This window comes from Salmo trutta, chromosome 29 (assembly GCF_901001165.1).
Source record: "Salmo trutta chromosome 29, fSalTru1.1, whole genome shotgun sequence".
NCBI lineage: Eukaryota > Metazoa > Chordata > Actinopteri > Salmoniformes > Salmonidae > Salmo > Salmo trutta.
In genome coordinates, this window is record NC_042985.1 from 27,432,553 (window position 1) to 27,451,647 (window position 19,095).

A 19,095-nucleotide genomic window follows, 5' to 3' on the forward strand; every position below is an offset into this window, starting at 1 on the left:
AACTACAAACAACCATTCATGGTCAAGGCAAAACAGATAACTGCTCCAGTCACTTTCACCACTTTCTTCCTGTCAAAACATGGCGAGTCTCAAATGACAAATATGAACACACCAATCAATATGAGCCATAAAACTGGCCATTCATGAAGACGAAAAACGAGGCTGTGACTTGAGGCCTTGACTCAGGTCCTGGGGTGGCCCACTGTAGGCAAGAGAGTTGGTGTTTTACAGTAAGACAAACATACGGAAAACTCCTCTCTGATCTATGGATAAAAGTCCAGTTTGTGCGTGCCAGACGTGAGCGAATACAAACATCTTCCATGGAGACATCATTACAAAACAACACATTATCTACATTTGCGATAGAATGATACAAATAACAATATACTCTTTAATTACATCAATCAGACAACCGTGCGCACTGGTATATAGTACACATATATGGTTATGATCTATTCAAAATGTAGGCCTATTATTTAATTATGTAGACTGGAAATGAATAATTTAAAGACTGGATGATTTTTTTTCTCTTGATCCACATTGACCCTAATCTAGAGCATCTCTCGTACTCCAGAGTCTAATCAGGGAAAGATATCCATGGTGTAATACTCAAATACTTGAGTTATTCTCAGGAATGGGTAATGGAGAGATGGCTGCCAATAAGAAACTGGTATTTCATGAAAGGAACAATAAAAAAAACTAAAGCCATAACTCAAAACACATGCATGAGTAATAAAGTTGTCGAGATGTACTGACTAAATAGCTGACTAGCGAATGCATAGGCCAACTTAATGAGTAACTGGCCACAAAAGGAAAGCATCGTAAAGTGCTATAAGAACTAAAGTCAAAATATCTTACAAAGGTTATTTTTCACGAATTGTACATTTTCTTTTGCTATTTCCTAAAATACTTTTAATATCGTATAAAAAGGACAACAATGCGTTATAAACAATTGTGAGCCCACACTCTGGTCCTGGAGAAGACAGTGCTGTGCTCGCTTCCACCACCATCCTTATAAAACCACACCGCAAAGTGCTGCTCTGAGAACTGATGAGTTAGCCAAACATTACATAGTGTCATGTTTCAATAAAAGCTGGAGGCGACTAGCTGCGAGATACACTGAACACACTGACAGTTGTGGGGTAACTACAACCTATGTCCTATTTTGAGGACTGGTGCCCCGCTCGGCGCCACTGTGGAGCATCTACACATGAAGACTGTCCTCGGAGAAAAAGGCCGCTGAGGCTTACATGTAACTTGGAGTTTGGACAGGAGCCCACCGTTGAGTTTGTTTTCATTCTTCTGCCATCTGTAATGGGGGTCCACACCGGGGGGGGGTCTTCTGCCGTCTGTAATGGGGGTCCACACCGGGGGAGGTCTTCTGCCATCTGTAATGGGGGTCCACACCGGGGGGGTCTTCTGCCGTCTGTAATGGGGGTCCACACCGGGGGAGGTCTTCTGCCATCTGTAATGGGGGTCCACACCGGGGGTCTTCTGCCATCTGTAATGGGGTCCACACCGGGGGGGGTCTTCTGCCGTCTGTAATGGGGGTCCACACCGGGGGGTCTTCTGCCATCTGTAATGGGGGTCCACACCGGGGGGGTCTTCTGCCATCTGTAATGGGGGTCCACACCGGGGGTCTTCTGCCATCTGTAATGGGGGTCCACACCGGGGGGGGGTCTTCTGCCGTCTGTAATGGGGGTCCACACCGGGGGAGGTCTTCTGCCATCTGTAATGGGGGTCCACACCGGGGGGGTCTTCTGCCGTCTGTAATGGGGGTCCACACCGGGGGAGGTCTTCTGCCATCTGTAATGGGGGTCCACACCGGGGGTCTTCTGCCATCTGTAATGGGGTCCACACCGGGGGGGGTCTTCTGCCGTCTGTAATGGGGGTCCACACCGGGGGGTCTTCTGCCATCTGTAATGGGGGTCCACACCGGGGGGGTCTTCTGCCATCTGTAATGGGGGTCCACACCGGGGGTCTTCTGCCGTCTGTAATGGGGGTCGGTCCACACCGGGGGGGTCTTCTGCCATCTGTAATGGGGGTCCACACCGGGGGTCTTCTGCCATCTGTAATGGGGGTCCACACCGGGGGTCTTCTGCCATCTGTAATGGGGGTCCACACTGGGGGTCTTCTGCCATCTAATGGGGGTCCACACTTGGGGTCTTTTGCCATCTGTAATGGGGGTCCACACTGGGGGTCTTCTGGGCTCCTAAAGGGAGGGACAATTACATGTTTAACGGACATAGAAGCATGTAAACAGTAGTCAGTGACTCAAATTTGAACTAGAATTCCAAATGGTTAATCCTGCTTTCTGAGATACCCTCAAAGATGTTTAAACTGAACAACCGTTTTAAACACATTGGTAAATCAAACTTTGAAAATGTTTATATAGAGATGAGCATTCACCTGAAACCTATAGCAGGCCTAGTAGGAGCGAGTGAGGTTGTTGCCCTGCTCCTGCAGGCTGACAAGCAGGTCATCTATCTTCTCCATGTTCTGGGAGGCGGTCATGCTGTTCTGCATGCTCCCTGACTCAGACATGGACTGGTTGAGCAGCGACTGGATCTGGGCCTCGCTCTCTCTCTGGTTCTGACCAGACTGACTGATGGCAATGATCTGATCAGACAGAGTGGTTCCAGGAGAGTTTATCAGCTGGCCACACTCTGTATGGGGAAGAAAGGGATAGTCACTGACTACATGTCACATGAAATGTTAACAAAAACCAAACAATGTCATATGCTTTTCTGGAGCATATTAAAAAAAAGACGACATTTGATAAAAGGACAGATCACATAATCATGAATCCTTACCGTTCTGAATCCCAAAGAGGAAGAGGCCTGGCTGCTGGGCCTCGCTGGGCTGGTTAAGGCTCCCACTGACTGCTGTCTGGAACAGAGACCCTGGCTGCTGCACGGGGGAGGAGGTGGTGGTCTGCAGGCCTGCCACCCCATTCTGAGTGCTGAAGATGCCTGTCTGCGGGAGCTCCTGGGCAGCCATGCAACCCTGCATGGCAGCCATGTTGGATTGGGGCATGAAGAGAGAGACGGGCTGCTCTGGGCCGTTGTTGGAGCTGGTGACCAGCTGCATGGGCTGCTGCTCTTGGAACAGGCCCTGCTGGCGAGGCTCTGAGGGGTTCCCCACCACCTGGCTCTGGTCCTGGAAGGCCATGGGCTCAGAGGATTCCTGCTGGCTAACCGTCACCATGCTGGCCTGAGAGAACAGCATGGAGGGGTTTTGGGGCTCCTGAGAGTTCAGGCTGCTGCTGCTCATGGGGGGCATCTGGCCACTGAACAGCAGACTGGGGGGCTGCTCTGGAGTGGAGAGGGGGTTGCTGCAGAACAGTAGGCCGGCCTGCTGCGTCTGAGAGAGAGTGTTTGCAGGTGGATGAGGGGAGATGTTCTGAAACATGGAGTTCGGCTGAGGTGGCTGGGGCTGAGGCTGGGAGGGCTGCTGCTGCTCCATGGGGGTCCCCTGCTGGATGGGGGAAAGCTGGGTCTGTGCCTGGAACACTGACTGGGGTTCAGGGGCAGAGGTCTGCAGGGCACTGAGGAAGGCCAGCTGCTGCTGCTGGCTGCCGCTAGCGGAGAGCTGCCCAGGTAGGGCACTTTGGGGGAGGAACAGGTTGGCGGCAGAGGGGGGCTGCTCTGGGGAGAGGCTGGTCCTACTCAACACTGTCAGGGTGTTCTGGAAGAGGGTTGCCTGGACCTGCTCCTGAGTGGGAGAGGCCTTCTGAGTGTGGAACAGCGCCCCCTGTGGGTCCTGTGCCTCAGCCAGGGGGCTGGGGTTATGGAAGAGGGGTGGAGAGGGATGAGAAGGGGTCTGATGGAGGAAGTTGGTCTGAATGGAGAGGAGCTCATTGGCTTGCTGAAAGAGTGCTGCTTGCTGCTGATGCTGCTGTTTCTGTTGTTGCCTCTGCTGCTGTTGGGCCTGCTGAAAGAGGGAACCATGGTTCTGCACCATGCCCTGCTGGGAACCCTGCTGTTCAGCGTTCTCACCTCGAGAACCGCCCTGGAATATGCCACACCGCATTGGCATCTGTGATTTAAACAGCTCCTGCCGCAGGTTCTCCAACACTTGCTGTTGCTGTTGTTGCTGCTGGTGTTGAATTTGTTGCTGTTGAATTTGTTGCTGTTGAATTTGTTGCTGCTGAATCTGTTGTTGTTGCTGTAGTTGCTGTTGCTGAATTTGTTGTTGCTGAATTTGTTGCTGCTGTTGTTGCTGAATTTGTTGTTGTTGAATCTGTTGCTGTTGTCGCTGTTGCTGCTGGCTGCAGTACCCTTTGGCCTGCAGTTGTCTCACTGCTTGTTCCAGTTGGGCAACATCGTCTGGGGGGAATATGGGCAGCTGGTGCTGCTGGGGGGCAGGTTGAGGGGCCTCCACCTGTTGACTGAGCCTCCCTACCGCCCCAGCGTTGTTGCCAGCCCTGTCCTGCCCCAGCCCCTCTCTGGGCTCCAGGAGGAACTGCTGAGGCCCAGGTTGGAGTAGAGAGTCTGCAGGCACGGGGAAGGAGTTGGTGGGAGCGATGTCCTGCTTCTGTATGGTGCTCAGGGCCTCTGCAGTGTTGAAGACTGCTGTTTGGGATTCGTCAGGGTCACTGGCAGGCCGCGGCAAGGAGTTGGAGAACGGGCTGTTGTTGGGGGGAAGGTTGGAACTCATGTCCAGCGTCTGCTGGGCCGAACACATGACATCGGGGGTCCGCTGAGAATACAAAAAAAACAGATGATACCTGCTAGCTTTTCATATATATTGGGGGAAAGATCGATATGGTTCATATGGATATGATTCTACTATCTAATGAGGCATTACCACAGCCAAGGCTGATGAATGCATTTGTAGAGCTTTTACCTTGAACACGCCAGCAGAAGGGAGGTTGCTGGAGACCTCCATTGGAGTGACCTCTTCTCTCTTCACAAGAGGCAACAGTGGGGGCATCAAGGCACCATCAATTACTGTGGGGGCATGAATGACAATGTTACAATTTTGTCATAGCCAAGATACAGGAGTACATTGACACCCCCACACACACCTATACATTACAAACAAGAACACACAATACAGCATGTACACAGCATGGTAGAGATATACTATACCTTTCATCCGTTGATCAAAAGAGCAGGGCTTGCCTGGAGATGGAACTTCTTTCTTCACAGATATGTCCACTGAGACGTACACAAATAAGCAGGTTGAGTTATGGACATGCAAATCAGATGACCTTATTCTTTATACCCAGTCTCATTCTCCCTCGCCTGCATGTCAGGTTTTCATATACAAAAATATAATATAATATGAAATGTTACTGTATAGAGTGAAAAACAATCAGGAATAAATCTGTATGACTTGACTGTTTTGTATAGGGCGCTGCCTAATCCGGTATCATGTTTAGTACATACTGTATATAGAAGGGTACTTTTTTTTTATTTAGATGGATCATCTACACTTCCATGTTTTGTTTCATTGTTTTTAGTTCCTTTCTCTGTCACTTCCTGCTCGCTCATTGATAGTTCGTGCCACAGTGCCCAAAGGACGTTTTGACGCCTGGAAGTGATGAGAAAAAAGGAGGAGACAAATACCCCCCTGTTCCCGAGAGGACATGGCTTCCTGTACCAAGGACTGTAATGGTAAATTTAGAGCAGGCTAGAGGATATATCCACCTAATACAGTAGTGGTGGTAGAGTAATGGTTGTAATTTACACTGGCTGAAGACAAGCTCTGAGGAAATTTCGCTTTGGTCCTAATGTGGCACAGAAGGTGAAACAAAAGAACATTTGTTCATTGACTTATCACAGACCTGGTTCTGGAGTGTATGTAAAAGGCTGCACGTCATGGGATCGGCCAGCATTGGTTACCACGTAGATTCCCACACACACTGCAGACGCGATGGCTGGGTTCTGGTAAGGAGGAACCTTCACAATCAAGTGATTCTGAGGGGAAACGCATAACAGACAAATCCACTTAGCCAACAGAAATGTACAGTAGTCCCAGTCTTATAATTACATACATCAAGTCATGTGACAAACGTGTCAACATCCCTTATAAAACTGGCGCAGAATTACTTGGATTAAATAATCAAGCGATGTCAGCACTACGTAGAGTTGAAAGAGAGAGACAGCCACAACGGACATAATCCTGGCACAGACGATGAACTGGAGACTCCGTACGTCATCAACTAGTTCAGATGTGCAACACCTTTCTAACTTCGCTGACTAGTAAAAGGTGTGGCGGTGATTTACATAGTTTGCCGCCTGGTTACACATGGTTACAAATTGTGAATAATATGTGAAAGACGTCTAAACCCCTCAGGGCTCAGACAACTGATTGAGGCTTAGCGAACGTGGCTCTGACCCTCTGGCTCCCAAGGGCAAAGGTTTATGCAGGGCTGTTGAGACACACTTACCACCGTGGCTCACAGTAATTAGGTGACAAAACAATGAGGCCATTCACCTCCCTGAGTGAGTAGCAATTTAAGATGATTACATCTAAACCTACAAATCTCAAATGGCTGCTGTTATTTAATCACCCCGTTAAATCATTAGCTTGAATCCTTCTAGGACCACAATAAGCAGATAATAAGCTTATTTACCTGGTGAAACAGCTCCATGTCAATTTCAGCCTCTGCCTTCCAAGACTTCTCATCTTAGAGGGGAAAACAATGAACGGTTTCATTAGTATGGTAGGTAAAGGAATAAATATAAAGGTTATTCATTATTCATATACTGTAAGTACATGGGTTTCAGACAATAATTGGTTGTGTAGACCTACCTGATACATTTTCCTGGAATATGACTTTGGTGTCCTTGAGGAAGTTCTTCCCAATGATGAAGACCTCCTCACCTCCCCTCACCGAGCAACTGTGGAGGGACTTCTTCAGAATCTCAGGCACCCCTGCAGGCTGGGCTGTAGACAGGACACAAACAGACCGTCAGGCTCTGAGTTCTGCTTGACCTAGCTTCTTTAACTAGTATTCTGTCACGAGTACAGAACTGCTGGCCTTCTCAGAGGAACCAGGGGATGCCAACAGAAAAGCTTAAACCAATTGCTCAAGAGTACCTTGTGATTTCTTGGAAGGCACATGTGTAATCTTGGGGAATAGTGTAACTGTGCTTTAATTGCTTTGCCATGAAAAATGTGAGCTGAGCTGGTGTTTAAAAAATGGTGTGCATGTGCTTCAGATTTTCAGTAAAGTTTTTTGTTATTTTACAGTATATGATCATTAACCAGACAGTAAAATGACTGTACTATAGGTAAAGTTGACACTATCTTCGCAGTCCCCCTTTCTCACAGGCAAATAGAAATCCCAATGTTTCTATAAACAACAAGCTCAGACTCCTCCCACTTCTCCTCCCTCCCCAATTTCCACAGGCCTTCCTCACTCCCACCACACACACACACACACACACACACACACACACACACACACACACACACACAGACGCCATTGGAGATTTAGATTTTAGATTTTCTGGACAGAGTTTTGCTTGGTCGGACTGCACTCTGGCATTGTTAACAGAAAAGTCCACACCTCTTTCTTCTGCCTTTCTTTCTCTCCCTCGTTTTTTTGGAGAAGTTCTGCTTCTAAAACCACCGACAAATACAACTTCTTATACCCCACAGCAGTCTTTCCTGTTTTTGCCACTCACAGCCACACTCTATGCCCACAACGGGAGGAACACATGATGCTGAAGAGAGTCTATAGACATGGTCTCTGAAAATGTGCTTAAATTAGAAAATGATCTGTTAAGCATACATAACGCATTAGAAATGAAACTTCTAGACTGAATCAACTCTTCAAAGTGTTCAAGTCTTCAGCTTGGAACTTAAAAACAAACCTATATAACAAATGCTCATAAGACTATCCAGTCAAATTTTGACAGTAACGGCTCCCAATGGAGACTTCATTATTTACATCCTTGTCCTGACCCAAGCTCCTTTTCATTTTCCTCCTGTCCACCCAACCCCCTGAATGAACCTCTCCCTCCCCCTAATCCCCTGGTGACGTGCGTCAGCTCTAAGCTCCAACAGCGTTCCTGAGAGAACTCCGGTGGGCAGATGCTATGAATAACCTAAAGCCACTCACTGCACAGGATGGGGGACGACGGTGTCTGTAACGTGAGCACCGAGCCGTCCGGCCTGGGGATGTTGACCCGAAACACCAGCCTGGCACGCGTGCTCTTCTTTTTGGAGCCGGCCACCCCGATACGAGCTTCCACATCAGCGTTACGCAGCTTCAGGATCCCCACGCAGTCCACCCTGCAGAGAGACACACAGCACAGCTGTTAGACTGGCAGGCAGGCCTGCTGAACAAGGCCCCAGCGGCTGCAACAGCCCCCAACACACTCCCATTGGAGGTCTACTAAGAGGAGCAGTCTCCAGTATGTGTGATTTTACAGAATTGCAACAGCTATGGCAATAAGCAGATACATACGCCAGGGTCATATTATTGCTGGGGTCCAGGGACACTTCAATGACAGTGGTGCCCTCGATGTCCACCTCCTTGCAGGCCGTAGTGTTGCGCCCCGTCACCCTGCAGGCCTGGTAGAACCCATGTGGCTTCACACGCCCAGCGTCATTACCCACAAACACCTGCAGCACCACTGCCTCATTCACACCCTCCAGCTGTGGACAAGAAGGAAACAAAGAACACTCAAATCAGAAAATAGCACAGCTGCTCCAAAGTCAACTCTACCTATTTTTGTAAGTCACTAGAGAATTTTGAGCGTGGAATATATTGTGCAAGTGATAGTTTTCACAAGAGCCAAAAGGGTGCAGCTAAAATAACATACAAAAGTGAATACATGATAGACAGTGGCAGCTTTCCGCTTAGTAAGATGATATATCTTATAGCATTCTATGATAACAGAACTGTCACTGCACAACTGTCTGTTTTGCTGTCTAATTTGAGAGTAAAACATTTGAAATATGGAATACATTGTGAATAGCATTGCTGATACTGAGATATGACAAAGAAATGCAAACAAAGTCACGATTAGCTGTTGTAATCACTTCAAGAGAATAACAATAGTTACCTCTTTTCTCGGTGGACAAGAAAATCTGTTGTTTTTATGTAGGTTATATAATATATTGCATTTAGCAGGCACATTTATCCAAAGCGACTTATTCATTCATGGGAATTGAACCCACTATCCTGGCGTTGGAAGAGCCATGCTCTACCACCCGAGTGCTGCCTTCCAAGGTGTGTTGTAACAGCTAGCTACTAAACCTTATTTCATAAATAGAAAATAACCTGGGGTTGATACGTTGCATCCTTTTTATACATGTTTCTACATAGCCTGTGACAATCACTGAATCACTGACTTAAGCATGTTAACCCAATGTAGAGGTGTTATGTAACAATGAGTATGATGGTGGCAATGAGTTGATGGTGGCATTTGATGAAGGACAGATAAAGGCATACTTTCAAAGGGGTAGAGTCAAAACAGTGACACGTGTATGGGGCACTGACCGTCCACAAAAAGCCCTAGAGGCCCCAGCCCCCCTGGTCCTGTTGCTGGTTTAAGGCGTACCTTCAGGGTGGGGAAGCCCTGCTGAGTGCGGTCCTTCACTGACCCCCTGCTGCCCTCAGTCAGGTAGCGGGCTCTGTGCTGGGTCTCAGGCTGGACCAGGATCTTCAGCTCCTTGCCCTCACTCTTCTGAGGGAACTGGCTCGCTAGGGTCCCACCTTTCTGATGGGTTGTTTGGGAGCCATCTGCCGAACTGCAAGACAGACTGGTTAGCTACTGTGTCAGACCAACAGCTCCTAAACAACCTACATTGAAACACTAACATTGACTACAATACACTTGCTTATATTTAATGCAGGGGACTGTTTCCTTTCACTCAATCACAGCACTGTCTGCTATCCCTAACCCTGCCTGTGACCTTGTAATCAATGGGGACTGAGGGCCGCACAACCTGGCGTTGGGTGGCAGTGGCAGCAACCCTCACCCCCACTCCTCCTCTCCTCTCCACCTTGTGTTCATTTATGTAATGGGAGGGAAGATCAGCTCCACTGTTGGCACCAAGCTTCCTCTCAGTGGAAGAGAACTTGACAGGACTTGGAGACCATCCACTTACTATCAAAGTTCCAGCCAAGCTGTGACCCCACCAGCAAATATCTGTGTGTGTTTGTGTGTGAGTGAGTGTCAGTATGTGTGTATGGTGGAGCATAGGGGGTATTTGGAACTGGAGAGCAGCAGGGGACTAGTGAGGGATCCCCAAATAGCTGCCATGGTTTCCCAGTGACACTAGTGAGCAATGCAGAGTTTGGAGGCTCACTACCAAGCAGAGTCCATCAGAACCTCTTAGGAGATGGACTTATTGGTTTATTTAATCTACTCTGCTTTCTCAACACTTTTCAAAGAGGCTCAGTGTGATTCACCATGGCTGACCATTGTTTGTGCTGTGGTATCCTGCCCCTCCCTAGCCTCTGATCTGCCAGCTCTTCTTCAAGCACAGACAAAGGTTCAGCCAGTGGTGTAATACGATTTCCGCTTGTGGTATAGTGGTTTACACATCTTAACAATGGGAATAAGTATGGAGCAAATTTAGATAAACTTCTTCAAAATCAGGCAAGGTACAGAATACCTACAGTTCTGTTGAGATGTCCATTCAATTGTAATGGTATAAGTCTATCAGTGTTTTTCGATGAATTCATCACTTTATGACATTTAACTTGTCTTAATGTATTTCTAAATGTATTTCCATTCTGTGCTCCAGACAAGATTCAAACTGAGAACTGAAACTCAACCAAAGTCCATAGAGCCATCTCAGAGATGTAAAAGAACATGAAAATGAACTCTGCAGACCAAAAGGAAGTAAACAGTAGGCTAGATAGGTATCCACATGGGCTAATTTCACTGTAAAAGAGATCCAGGGGCACCCACCTTCCTTTGGTACAGGCCTTGCTGTCTGAGCCCAGCTGTGAGAGCACAAAGTGAGGCCCTTTGGCACTGTCTGCATCAAACACGTCCATGCTGGCCTCCTCAGCCGAGGCAGGCTTGGGGCCGGGTCGCTGGCGGGGGGTGCGCTTGCGGGACTTCCGGGGCACCTCTGTGTTGTCGTTGTAGGAGCTGGAGCTGACGATGCTGAAGTTGGAGGCGGAGTCATCCATCCAGATGCTGTTGCTCTGCTCGGAGTCCTGGAGCTGATCCTCCTGGCAGGACATGCGGCTGTCGTCAAACAGGTCCTCGGGCGGAGGCGAGATATTCAGCACCGTCCGCCGCTTGGAGGGGGTCATCTGGTGGTGCTGCTGGGCCTCCTGGGATGCCCCCCCTCTTCCTCCTCCACCTATGGATCCGGCCCCTCCTCCTTTCTCGCCGCCAGCCCTGCCGCCACCAGCCCTGCCGCCACCAGCACTCCCACTGTTGCCAGTCCCGCCCTCGGCGCCAAGCATCTCCGGCACCGCTCTGCTACTTACACCTTCGTCTGGAGCGGCGATGCCGGTGTGAGCAGAGGTCTGGTCGGTGGCTGAAGTAGTGGAGTGCACGATGGAGCTGGAAGAGGTGGGAAAAGCACTGCGAGGGCCTCCCATGGTCATAGAAGAGGAGACGGTGGTGGCATCTACAGTGTATACAATTGGACAGTAAATAAAGGCATCTCAACCAGCATTGGCTAGCAGTCCCATTCAAGCAGCGAAATTTGTGCATGATTTTTTTTTTTTGTAGCTTTTCTTTGGTCATCCAATTATAATTTTCACTTTTCTTTTATTGCATCATGATGTGTGAGTGTGTCTATGTGTGTGCGAGTGTATGTAGTGTGTTCTGACCACAAAAATGGGGGAAAATAGTCATATTATAGGACATAATATACATGGAAAGTCATGCATTTTATGACATGAATATCTAATTATCTGAAATTGATACGTAGAGAGTTTCTAATTCAATCTGCAAAAAAAAAATTGTGCCCCAGAACGTGCGGTAATCCAATTCTCTAGCCATCTTTCAGTGACACTGGGACTTGATTTTCAATAGCATTTGCCATGAACAGAAATTAACTGGGAAATCTACACATAGAGGGATGTTCAAATGAAATGAAGATTATCTGGTGTGTAGATGATGCGTGCCAAATAGAGCTTTTTGTCATACAGGTTCAAACAATTTAGTTGGGACTGAACGTAGCCACAGAGACAAAATAAACAAGCTTCTGACCTATGAAGCAGAGAACTGCAGACCATTTTATATGCAGACACTCCCTGCTTCAGAGGGAACTTCCTGGAATAAAAACGAGACAGCGAATGAGCAATAAGAGCTGAACATTCAAATGTAATTTCAACAAAAAAAATTCAAAAACTGTTGAACAAAAAGTATTTGTGAAAATGGAACCGTCATTCAAGGGTCTCGTTCTATTCCTGCTCAATATGTTTTTCTGAAAGTCCTAAAACACCTGAGGAAAATGGCAGCAAATGTTGAGTACATTTCAAAAGCATTCCTAGTTATCAGGTCCTCAACGCAGGGTACAGTAGAGTGCAGCTTCAAGCAGGTGAAATGGCAGATGCTGCATGGTAGATTGTTTTCACAGAAATGGAAGATGACAAACTGGATAGTTTGGCTACTGGCATATAAGGGTGACAAAAAACATGGAGTTGGAGAAAGCTTATTACACCCCATGGTCAGAAATAAACATGCAATACTTGTCTGTCTATTCGAGATGATATGATGGAAGAAATGGAAGCCTTGGTGGCCTAAGGGCCTAGCCCTAGGCTAAGGTCTGAGCATGGATGTGAAATCCTGAAGACTGTTGCAGGAGAAGGGAGAGGAGAGGCAGACAAGCTATCATAATTTGTAAAACCTTTATCGAGACTGTGAATTCAACATGTCAATAAAAACAATTAAAAATACGAGGTGAAACTAGGTTACACATCATTCAAAACTGTAGCTACAGTGCTTATGACTGAAAAATAAGATAGCTTTTAGTTGGTAATCGGAAGAATGCCAGATATCTATGACTCATTACAAGCCAATGTGGTGCATTGTCTATGAAGAAATTCCAGTCACTTTACATTCCACCCACAAGCCCTCTCACTTTTCCCATTCCAAATGCACTCATATGTAGGAACCACACCTGACTGCAACAATATCGAACATCATTTTGCTTTAATAGGTTTTTATTTTTCTCTAATTAATTTTAGTGGCTAAACTATTTGAATTTATTGAAGAGTAGCCATGATAAGCAGAAGAAATGGATAAAGCCATACATCTATTTATGCTCTGACGAACAGGAATGCTTTCAGAACATACAGCACATTGTATGGATTTCTGCAAACAGACGCAATCTAGCAAACAGAAAAACTTCCACCTGATTGCAGATGGTAGGGAGCAGCTATTTTACCCAATAGATTATAATTAAATGTTTTATTCAAGAGAGGAATAATTTTAGTTCGATTGGGATCCAGCAAGACAGAAATGTGTTCTCCATGGCAGCTGTAAACTTCCTCCCTCAGACCCAAAAGAACTAGTTCCATTTTCACAACCATGTAATATCAAATGAAAATCAGTTTTAAAACAAGAAAAAACAGAACAGAACAGTGGTTTTGAAATGCTGAAGGATTAGTTAATTACAAAATGATGTCAAGTACAAAATCTAAATATGACGCATTCCTTTGAAACACATTTCATGATGTGCTGTTCATGCAGATTTTTGGAAGCGTAACAAACATGAGAAACATACAGGCCCTGCTAAGATTGGAACCACAGTGAATGATTTGTAGCCACTTTGAGCGCCCTCTCACCACACTTAAAAACACTCACAGAAACTGGAGAAACAAAGGCCTCAAAGAAACCCAGTCCAGTAAACCCCTCCAGCTTTGTAAAGGTTCACAGCTTTTACTCTGCTTCCTCCTGACGTATTTATATGGCCTAAAAGCTTTCTGTAGACTACTGTACATTGGCAAATATGCCTGAGTAAATTGTCCCATCCGTGAGTTGTGTACACATTTCAAACAACTGCCCTTTTATGTCCTGCTGTCTCTCCAGAGGAGGGAGATAATTTATTTTTTTCCTCATCTAAAAACGAGTTGCCCTGCTTTGAGTGTAATGAAACTAAAGACAACCGTGTAATAAACGTCAGGACAGCAAACGCTGCAGGAGAGAATGAAATCCCTCTGTTTTTGGCCTGTGCTGTGGAGCAGTAGAACTGTTGGATAGAATCTCCCTCTCTGTCTCTCCCTCTACCACACCCCCATTAGCCTTCTGGCCTAAACACGCAAGGCTGATTGTTTAAAATGTTTAAAATTGTTTAAAATGTAGCCAGGTCTTAAAGAAGAGAAAACCCAGAGACACCTACAGGGAGGATGGAGGAGAGCACAGCTGCATCTCTTTATCCAGGGTATAAATCATTTAAATCAGGAAGTCTGATTTATCACAGGAGAAAGGCACCTGGCCACAGAAAGAGGCATTTATCACAGACACCTTTTAACCCCTGTTGTTTAGCCTCTTTAAAGCCTAATGTGTCTTTGGTCATCATGTCAAGTTAAGACTATTTCTGGACTAAAAAGCACTTTCATTGGAGATTATTTTTAATTCAGGAGTAGGCTTAATCTGGGTCCAGGAAACTGGCCCTCGTAAAGCATTGCCTGGTTTTAAACCTTTTGATCTTGACAAACTATTATATGTGCAAACAGCACAGTACATCTGATAACCTTGAAATGCTGAGAGCCAGGTGGTAATGAAGACATCCTGTTCAATAGGAGCCCTTCCATTCTAAAAGAAAAAGACAGCTGGCCAATAGGACAGCTATAACCACCAAAATGGCTGACTTGAAGGGCAGAGATTCAGGATTCATTTCTTGTTTGAATTTTGAGTCATCACCTGCTCCGTTTGTGCATAATACCCTGGCTAACGAAATGCATTGCAATTCAATATTCAAAGGGAGATGGAGGACAAAAGGTTGAAGGCTTCATGTATAATTACTCTGAGGAGGTTTGGTACAGAGACATCCAGAGGAACAAAGTACAGATAGGTTGAAGCTAGAGAACTTCATACATAAAATGGTGTATATTATGAACAAATTTTATACAGTGCCTTCAGAAAGTATTCACACAGTAGATTTTTTCCACATTTTGTTGTGTTACAGCCTGAATTTAAAATCGATTCAATCGAGATTTGTCACTAACCTACAGACAATACCCCATAACGTCAAAGTGGAATTATGTTTTTCAAATACAATTTTTTTTTTTAAATGACTTGAGTCGATAAGTATTCAACCTCTGTTATGGCAAGCTTAAATAAGTTCAGAAGTAAAAATTTGCTTAACAAGTCACATAATAAGTTGCATGGACTCACTCTGTGTGCAATAATAGCGTTTAACGTGATACCGCGCATATACAATTATCTGTAATGTCCCTCAGTCGAGCAGTGAATTTCAAACACAGATTCAACCACAAAGACCAGGGACCATTTCAAATGCCTCCTAAAGAAGGGCAGACATTGAAATAAAAAAAGCAGACATTGAATATCCCTTTGAGCTAAGCACAGGCAAAATCCTAGAGGAAAACCTGGTTCAGTCTGCTTACCACCAGACACTGGGAGATTAATTCACATTTCAGCAGGACAATAACCTAAAACAAAGCCAAATCTACACTGGAGTTGCTTAACAAGACAGTGAATGTTCCCAAGTGGCTGAGTTTTTACTTAAATCTACTTGAAAATCTATGGCAAGACCTGAAAATGGTTGTCTTGCAATGATCAACAACCAATTTGACAGTGCTTAAAATAGGTGCGGAAAGCAGACTTACAGCTGTAATCGCTGCCAAAGGTGCTTCTAGAAAGTATTGACTCAGCGGTGTGAATACTTAGTAAATTCAATATTTCTGTATTTCAATTTCAATAAATTTGCTAAAATGTTTAAATACATGTTTTAATTTTGTCATTATGCGGTATTTACTGCGTGTAGATGGGGGAGAGAAAAAAACGATTTCATACATTTTAAATTCAGGTCTTAACACAACAAAATGTGTAATAAGTCAAGGGGTATGAATACTTTCTGAAGGCACTGGAACTATTTGTTTCGGCCATAAAATGGTAGTACCGGTAGTATCACTCAATATATGTAGGCTGTTCTTTCCACAAAGCCTACCAATTTCCACTTAACAAAAATGCTTAAAGTGGCTGCAAATCACCATGCTCTTAAAACCAATGTGATTATTGCCCAGTCCCAGCAGATGGAGGCAATAATATTCAAGGTGTATTACAGCGTAGACTTAATACATTTTCAAATGAACATAGAACATTTGCTCTTATTGTAAACGCATTACCGAAGACCCATGCCTCCACCTATGGGACCATTGCATGTTCCATCCTAGCCCAAGTTCTGCTTTTCTGTACACTTAAACCCTTGAGGGAAAAGTTTTTTCTCAACGTCATATTCATCATCTCCAACACCACCCCAACATCAACATAAGGGAAAATGGAGCGTTTCTATGTTTTATAGTAAAAAAAAGATAGCTGAAGATAAGTGTTTCCAATGACATCATCGGTGTTTGACACATTTTGAGTAGATATTACCTACTAATTGGTTGATGATGTCATTGGAAAAACATATCTTTATATTTTTTACTACAAAACACAGAAATGCACCATTGTAGCATATGTTGATGTTGAGGTGGTGCTGGAGATGATGAAAATGAAATAGATTTTTTTTTTATGTCCCTTTAACCCCACCCCCTTCTACACTATGTTCCACTACCATTTAAATGCAGAATTAAATAAACAAAACTTTGACATCAAAAACTAAGTTGAAATACAACACAAAAAACTGTAAATGCAATAAAATTAAATAAATTAAAATAATAAGAAGTCTAAAAGTGTAGACGAACCTACTCAACACCCTGGGTGAATTTTGATGGGTTAAGAGCCCTTGGGACTAAATGTCTTCACTACTGATAGACAGACACAGTCACACAACCCACCACAACGCCTGTGGGGCCCAGCTAAAATGCAAGTTAAGTTCATTAATAGCAAAACAACTTGCATCCAATCAACAAAAAAGCTATTCACTTTGTGCATTTGCTGAATATTATTGAAACAAAGAAAGAAAGAACATTTCAAAGACTTTGTGGAGTATGTTCACTTGTCAATATATTGCTGAGGTGTGTGGATGCCGATATTGATCAGGTGATGTTCAATGTACTGACTGAGTGTCATTTTGGAGCTTGTAATATAAAATGCATTTCCACTTTAAACTCATGCAGAAGCTAAGTTGGCACAAGCAAACTCAGACCCTTTAGCATGGGTGGGAAGCAGGAGAAGGAGTGGCTGGGATAGTAAGGTCTGAACTGAACAAACATTCCTAAAGATGAACTGAATGAAATTATGGGAAAAAGTAACATAAGGTCCTTGCCCTCTCTAATGGGTGTACACCTATAAAAAGACTCCCACTGCAATTACCTACTTAAAACGGAAAAACAGACTCTCTTGTGAACTGCACTACTTGAAATGACCTCCCTTAAATGGCCTGGCATTAGTTCCAATTTGGATTTCATTTTACAAAATGTTTTCCCCATATACAGTCATGGCCAAAAGTTGAGAATGACACAAATATTAATTTTCACAAAGTCTGCTGCCTCAGTTTGTATGATGGCAATTTGCATATACTCCAGAATGTTATGAAGAGTGATCAGATGAATTGCAAAGTCCCTCTTCGCCATGCAAATGAACTGAATCCCCCCCCCCCCAAAATTCCACTGCATTTCAGCCCTGTCACAAAAGGACCAGCTGACATCATGTTAGTGATTCTCTCGTTAACACAGGTGTGAGTGTTGACGAGGACAAGGCTGGAGATCACTCTGTCATGCTGATTGAGTTCGAATAACAGACTGGAAGCTTCAAAAAGAGGGTGGTGCTTGGAATCATTGTTCTTCCTCTGTCAACCATGGTTACCTGCAAGGAAACACGTGCCGTCATCATTGCTTTGCACAAAAAGGGCTTCACAGGCAAGGATTTTGCTGCCAGTAAGATTGCACCTAAATCAACCATTTATCGGATCATCAAGAACTTCAAAGAGAGACGTTCAATTGTTGTGAAGAAGGCTTCAGGGCGCCCAAGAAAGTCCAGCAAGCGCCAGGACCGTCTCCTAAAGTTGATTCAGCTGCGGGATCGGGGCACCACCAGTACAGAGCTTGCTCAGGAATGGCAGCAGGCAGGTGTGAGTGCGTCTGCACGCACAGTGAGGAAGACTTTTGGAGGATGGTCTGGTGTCAAGAAGGGCAGCAAAGAAGCCACTTCTCTCCAGGAAAAACACCAGGGACAGACTGATATTCTGCAAAAGGTACAGGGATTGGACTGCTGAGGACTGGGGTAAAGTCATTTTCTCTGATGAATCCCCTTTCCGATTATTTGGGGCATCCGGAAAAAAGCTTGTCCAGAGAAGACAAAGTGAGCGCTACCATCAGTCCTGTGTCATGCCAACAGTAAAGCATCCTGAGACTAGAGGTCGACCGATTATCGGAATGGACGATTAATTAAAGCTGATTTCAAGTTTATATAACAATCACTAATCGGTATTTTTGGCCACCGATTTATTGGTGGAATTGAAATTTAAAATATAAATGTTTTTATATAAATGTTTTTATAGGCAAGTCAGTTAAGAACACATTCTTATTTTCAATGACGGCCTAGGAACGGTGGGTTAACTGCCTTGTTCAGGGGCAGAACAACAGATTTTTACCTTGTCAGCTTGGGGATTCAATCTTGCAACCTTACGGTTAACTAGTCCAACGCTCTAACCACCTGCTTTACATTGCACTCCACGAGGAGCCTGCCTGTTACGCGAATGCAGTAAGAAGCCAAGGTAAGTTGCTAGCTAGCATTAAACTTATCTTATAAAAACAATCAATCAATCATAATCACTAGTTAACTACACATGGTTGATGATATTACTAGTTTATCTAGCCTGTCCTGCGTTGCATATAATCGATGCTGTGCGTATTCACGAAAAAGGACTGTCGTTGCTCCAACGTGTACCTAACCATAAACATCAATGTCTTTCTTAAAATCAATACACAAGTATATATTTTTAAACCTGCATATTTAGTTAATATTGCCTGCTAACATTAATTTATTTTAACTAGGGCAAATGTGTCCCCTCTGCAACAGAGTCAGG

The 19,095-nt window shown here is 44.8% G+C and overlaps 2 protein-coding genes across 13 annotated transcripts in view; both read right to left on the reverse strand.

Moving 5' to 3' along the window:
- Positions 1 to 355: 355 nt before the first annotated feature.
- Positions 356 to 2,158, reverse strand: LOC115167277 (formin-like protein 20). The gene is made up of 2 exons (XM_029721538.1): positions 1,415 to 2,158; positions 356 to 1,337 (listed from the first exon to the last, which is right to left on the reverse strand). Exons 1-2 carry the CDS (start codon positions 2,139 to 2,141, stop codon positions 1,147 to 1,149), a joined length of 918 nt encoding a protein of 305 aa, XP_029577398.1. The 5' UTR covers positions 2,142 to 2,158; the 3' UTR covers positions 356 to 1,146.
- Positions 890 to 19,095, reverse strand: part of LOC115167275 (nuclear factor of activated T-cells 5) — a 51,514-nt gene continuing 33,308 nt past the window's right edge. For 6 of the 12 annotated variants that reach the window (XM_029721525.1, XM_029721527.1, XM_029721526.1 and 3 more), the window contains exons 3-14: positions 10,884 to 11,559; positions 9,525 to 9,714; positions 8,426 to 8,616; positions 8,078 to 8,250; positions 6,763 to 6,897; positions 6,584 to 6,636; positions 5,792 to 5,924; positions 5,094 to 5,162; positions 4,849 to 4,952; positions 2,814 to 4,701; positions 2,410 to 2,666; positions 890 to 2,212 (exon numbers count right to left, since the gene is read on the reverse strand). In XM_029721525.1, coding sequence (XP_029577385.1) covers positions 2,428 to 2,666; positions 2,814 to 4,701; positions 4,849 to 4,952; positions 5,094 to 5,162; positions 5,792 to 5,924; positions 6,584 to 6,636; positions 6,763 to 6,897; positions 8,078 to 8,250; positions 8,426 to 8,616; positions 9,525 to 9,714; positions 10,884 to 11,559 — 3,851 coding nt within the window. In that variant the 3' untranslated portion in view covers positions 890 to 2,212; positions 2,410 to 2,427. Of the gene's footprint in view, positions 2,213 to 2,409; positions 2,667 to 2,813; positions 4,702 to 4,848; positions 4,953 to 5,093; positions 5,163 to 5,791; positions 5,925 to 6,583; positions 6,637 to 6,762; positions 6,898 to 8,077; positions 8,251 to 8,425; positions 8,617 to 9,524; positions 9,715 to 10,883; positions 11,560 to 12,146; positions 12,210 to 16,810; positions 17,533 to 19,095 lie in introns of those variants that run through there. The other 6 variants (XM_029721533.1, XM_029721531.1, XM_029721530.1 and 3 more) reach the window with 2 other exon arrangements.